Raw genomic sequence first — 5,122 nt, 5'->3', positions numbered from 1 at the left:
GCAACTATAAAATGTGCCACTTGGATTCCTTTTTCGTGGGCGGCGCTTAATACATTGGTCTTGATTCTCTCGAGCTTTTCGATCCAGGGAGGACTATAGGCAACTCACGGCGCGTCGTTGACAAGCATTCTTGTTCACTTTATCGACGACATACAGCTGAAAACGGAGGGAAACAACCAGCCCGACATCCACAAAAGTTTCGAGAGAAAGGGCTGGGTAATACCACTACCGTAGCTACAGTATCAGTGGTAGTTCAGCCTAGAAATAGGAAACAGCGCAATACCAATAATCGGATCCAACGCTATACGCATTCTTCTCTACAGTATACTGGATAGCTACCGCAAACCGATGTCATGGGATAAGAAATAAAAACAGATATTTCACCTAAGTAAAACTTTCCCTCTCATTCCCCCTTACACCCGCCCTCCTTTTCCTAAGAAATAAAAAAAAAAAAAAAAAAAAAAAAAAAGATAAATCAACCAAATCGCAACCCTGTTCTATATTACAGGCCTGTTTAACATATATGGCAAAACGATATTCTTGTTTTCCCTTTATCTAATATTTCGCCAGTTTCCCCGTCGTTGTTCTTCCATCAAGCTATCTTGCTGGCTTGGCAAAGGCCCGCGTTTCCTTATTCCATTCGTGAAATCCTCATTGGGGTCGCCGGTTGGGGCTTGGCCCTGAAGACCGGGGATTCCTGAAGACGTGAAGCCTCCGCCACCCTGCGTAGGAAAGTTTTGGTTTTGCTGCAACGTGTAGGATTGCTGCTGGTGCTGTTGTTGTGGAGAAAAGAACTGGTTTTGTAAGGATGATAGATCCATATGTGGGACGAAACCACCTCCCTGCATACCAGGCATGGGATATGCCGGCGGACGTAAGTTTGGTGGTAAGGATTCGAGTTGTGGCGGAGGAAACGAGCCGGAGGATATCATCGCCGCCAGACGGCTCGGTTCGACTTGCGACATGGATGAAACCGTACCTGAAGGGGGTGGCGGGGGTGGCTGAACTGCCCCAATTCCTGGTATCAGCCCTGGAAGCCCGACATTATCCCCAACCCCGGGAACACCCTGGATTCCGAGGAGAACTGAAGCATCGCGCTTCTTCTGGTCAACAAGTCCCTCCGCCTCATCTTGAAGTTCCTGCTCCTCTTCTTCCTTCATCTGTCGACGGCCAAAGCCACGGCTCCAAGTTCCCTGGGCTTCTGCGGCTTCTTCGCCAATGTGGAATCTATCCTTCAGATAGCTGGTTTCGCCGGGTCGGGCGCGGGACCAAAATCGGGTAAAATTATCCTTGGAGCCGGACGCCAGAATGTGGCCGAGGGGATGCCAGTCGAGGGTCCATATAGTAGACGAATGGGCATAGGGAATACGATGAGCGGGGAATATAAGTTGGGCGGGGGTATTAGCAGGATCAGCGCTGTCGTATGGCGCGACAGTGGGGACCTGCCCAGCAGGTAGATTCTGCTCATCCAATAAATAATGATGAATTGAACCATCTTCACTTCCCGTAGAGATAAGCGAACTATGAATCGGGTGCCACGTCATGGAAGATATCGGCTTCTCATGTCCTCGTAAAATGCATATGTCTCGCATCATCCGTAGATCGAAGACGCGGGCGCAATGGTCCCGGGATGATGTCGCCACTAGGTTACTGTTCACACGCGAGAATCTAGTCCAAGTGACTGTATTCTTACGGCTGTGGAGGGTAGTCAAACACCGGCCGGTGCGGGGGTCCCAAAACTTGACCTGGTGGTCCTTGGATCCGGAGACTAGGAGGCCCTTGGACGGATGCCAATCGCACGACTTTGCATCCCAGCCGTGGCCCGTCAGCACCAGCTCGCACATGCGGGCGGTGAAGTAGAAGATCTTTAGTGTCGTGTCGTCAGAGGCAGAGACGAATTTCGTATCGCTTGGACACCACGACAAATCCCTGACGGCGTCGTGGTGGGCGTCGTCGACGGTTTCGACGTTGTTGAAGTTGGGCCGCCAGTACTTGATGTCTCCCTTTTGGCCGCCGGATATTAGCCAGTCATGGCTGTGGGACCACACAGCGGACGTTACGCCAGCTTGATATTGATCATAATGAGCCTTTTTTTTTTTTTTTTTTTTTTTTTTTTTTTTTTCGAACCGGTCAGCGTCATGATGATACACATCCAAGACAAAAAGGGCCGGGTGGGTTAGCTAGGGGATATCTGGATATAACTAACATCCATAACCGTTTCGAAATTGAATGCTGTACCATTCCATAGCATGAACTCGCCAGTGTGACCTCCTGTCAACAACCGTCGTCCCTCCGGCGTCCATCTGACGACCGTAATAGGCTTCTTCGATTTACCGATTGATTGGTGGAGATGACGAACGGGGATGGTGTCAGCAGGTGAATCGATTCGGGCCAAGGGAGGGAGCATCTAAAAGAAAATCAAAATACTCTCTATTAGCATATGTATAAACATAAACCAATATATATGTTATACATATATCTCGTAGAGTCACAGACATCCACAGTGTAGCTGGCGCTTGGTCTTTCACGTTCCAACCTATGTGATCCTTTGTATCGAGGCTGGCGCACCCGCATCCACTGCACCATTGACGAGCCATAGTCGGTCACAGGTCCTATCATTCATTGCGGTCCTTAGCATTTATTATTCTTCCTTCTGGGAGGGCGAACGCATTTTGATAAATATAATATACTGACTGGGTCTTCGGGGACCTCCCACCCCTCCCTCGTATGACCTCAGCGGGCGTGGGAATGACCCCTCCGCAGCATCGTGGTCGTAAGAACTCATGCCAGAAACGGGCAAAAATCGGAGGCGCAGGGGGTATCTCAGGTAGGTCGGGTAGTCGAAAAGGTGATCAGGTCGTCAGCTGTAGGGAGCAGATCATGGTCAGAGGGGAGGGTTCTCTGAAGGTGGTTAATGAAAAAAAGTGACCTGGCCGGAAGTACGCAGGAAGAAATAGCCCGCTCCTAAGGCCAATTAAATATTTAGATTCGATTCAGATACAGTCATAGCCTAACGTTCTGCCAGCAGCTTCTCCTACCATGCTGCTCTCTCTTGTTCCCAGCTCCGCGAAGTTGAGCATTGAGCATCGATGTTTGATGTCTGTTAGTGCGGCCAAGCCTCCAGGGCCCGATCGAGCCAACCACCAACAGACCAACTCTCTCGCCTGTCCCGCTTTCCCCTCGTCATGGAGTAGTCCCTCGCTGCCCGGTTCCCGCTCGATGCTGGGAAGGTGGAAAAGGAGGACTGACCAGGTGGCAGTAAGACACCGGCGCCTTTATTTCAATTCCTTCATGCTTGTTAATGGCAATCCCTCGTTTCTTCTCGTCGTGGCACCGCTTCTATCACCATTCTCCAACCTCCGAAACGGGCTAAAATTGGCTGCCAGTTTGTTCTCGGGTTTCTTTCGGCTGCCAATTGTTCCTATCTTCGTCGTGTACATACACAACATCCATATATATCTACATTTATTCCGGGTCTCCTCTCATCAATTCCCCGTGCTTATATCTCTAGAGCAGCGTGCCATGGCGAGCGTTGCTCAAACCACGGTTTCTACGAGCCACAATGTCCATCCGCCAGCCTCCGCCTCCTGGATGGCAAAGAACGGGACCACTGCAGCTCCTCCGCTGGCGGACGGGAATCGAAATGAGTCCGGCAACAGAGCACAGCATACCAATTCCAATCCACGAGCCGCTAAGAGCAAATATCGCCATGTCGCCGCCTTTCACTCCCGGCCCCGCGTATCGTGCCTTTCTCGCGATTCGGAGACCAGCCCCAGCTTTATGGGGTTCCGGAACCTGATGGTTCTAGTGTTGAGTAAGTATATTATTATATTGGATCGTTCCGGTTTGTATTTTCAGCTGCTGATCTGATGATATCCATTAGTTGTCATGAATCTGCGGTTGATTGTCGAGAATTTTATGAAAGTGTGTTGCCATTCCATTTCTCAGCAATTGCATTTTGGCCATATAATAATTATTGCCAATTCTTTGACCTTTTCCTTTTCGTCCTAATAATTGCGAACTGTTCTCTTTCTAGTATGGTGTCCTCATCTGTATTCGATGCCATGACTATCGAAAACAAGATGTCGTTCTCGGCGCAATACTATTCGCACTTGTCCCCTGCCACCTCTTCGTGGCATATATAATTGAGCGCGCCGCAGCCCATCAGGTCAAGGGAGCCATTGGCCGCATAAAGCGAAAAGAGTCGGAAGAAGAAAATACTCAGGAGCAGCTGGCGTTCCGATCGGCATGGATATATGTCGCTCTTGCACATACACTGAACGCTTGCCTATGTCTCCTAGTCACGAGTTACGCAGTTTACTACTACGTCAATCACCCTGGCATCGGAACACTCTGCGAGGTCCATGTAATCGTCGTCTGGTTGAAGATATGCTCCTACGCATTCACCAACCGAGACCTTCGCCACGCAGCGCTCCACCCATCTTCCACTTCCCCGCTCCCAGAAATCTACAACTCCCTACCATATCCCCGAAACGTCACCATCAAGAACCTAACCTATTTCTGGCTGGCGCCAACCCTAGTATACCAACCAGTATACCCGCGCACAGACCGTATCAGATGGTCCTTCGTGGCCAAGCGCGTCATGGAGGTGGTCGGGCTCTCCGTGTTCATCTGGCTCACCTCCGCGCAATACGCAGCCCCCGTCCTCCGCAACTCCCTAGAAAAGATCGCAACCCTCGACCTAACCTCCATCATCGAGCGAGTCATGAAGCTCTCCACGATATCGCTCATAATCTGGCTTGCAGGCTTCTTTGCCCTGTTCCAGTCCTTCCTCAACGCGCTCGCGGAAGTAATGCACTTCGGCGACCGCGAGTTCTACACGGAGTGGTGGAACAGCCCCAGCGTGGGCACCTATTGGCGCACGTGGAATAAGCCCGTGTACCATTTCATGCGGCGACATATCTTCTCGCCGCTGGTGGGCAGGGGATGGAGCCCCTTTGCCGCCAGTGTTATGGTTTTCACTTTCAGCGGAATCCTGCATGAATTGCTCGTGGGGATTCCGACACACAACATGATAGGTAATTTGACGTCCCTCCCAGCATCCTTAATATGTATATAATGTATGCACGATGAGGGAAAATCAAGCATCAATCTAACATCC

The 5,122-nt window shown here is 50.5% G+C and overlaps 2 protein-coding genes across 2 annotated transcripts; one reads left to right on the top strand and one right to left on the bottom strand.

The window, feature by feature from the left end:
• Positions 1–551: 551 nt before the first annotated feature.
• HCAG_07349 (conserved hypothetical protein) lies at positions 552–2,785 on the bottom strand (the record flags this gene model as incomplete). The annotated part of the gene is made up of 4 exons (XM_001537877.1): positions 552–2,003; positions 2,207–2,407; positions 2,497–2,612; positions 2,695–2,785. The coding sequence occupies 4 exons, from the start codon at positions 2,783–2,785 to the stop codon at positions 552–554; spliced, it is 1,860 nt and encodes a 619-aa protein (XP_001537927.1).
• A 737-nt stretch (positions 2,786–3,522) lies between these two features.
• Positions 3,523–5,080, top strand: HCAG_07348 (conserved hypothetical protein; the record flags this gene model as incomplete). The annotated part of the gene is made up of 3 exons (XM_001537876.1): positions 3,523–3,814; positions 3,884–3,924; positions 4,037–5,080. The coding sequence occupies 3 exons, from the start codon at positions 3,523–3,525 to the stop codon at positions 5,078–5,080; spliced, it is 1,377 nt and encodes a 458-aa protein (XP_001537926.1).
• Positions 5,081–5,122: the final 42 nt, after the last annotated feature.

Source organism: Histoplasma capsulatum, genomic scaffold (assembly GCF_000149585.1).
Source record: "Histoplasma capsulatum NAm1 scaffold_8 genomic scaffold, whole genome shotgun sequence".
Lineage (NCBI taxonomy): Eukaryota > Fungi > Ascomycota > Eurotiomycetes > Onygenales > Ajellomycetaceae > Histoplasma > Histoplasma mississippiense.
This window is presented reverse-complemented; position numbering and strand designations above follow the sequence as displayed.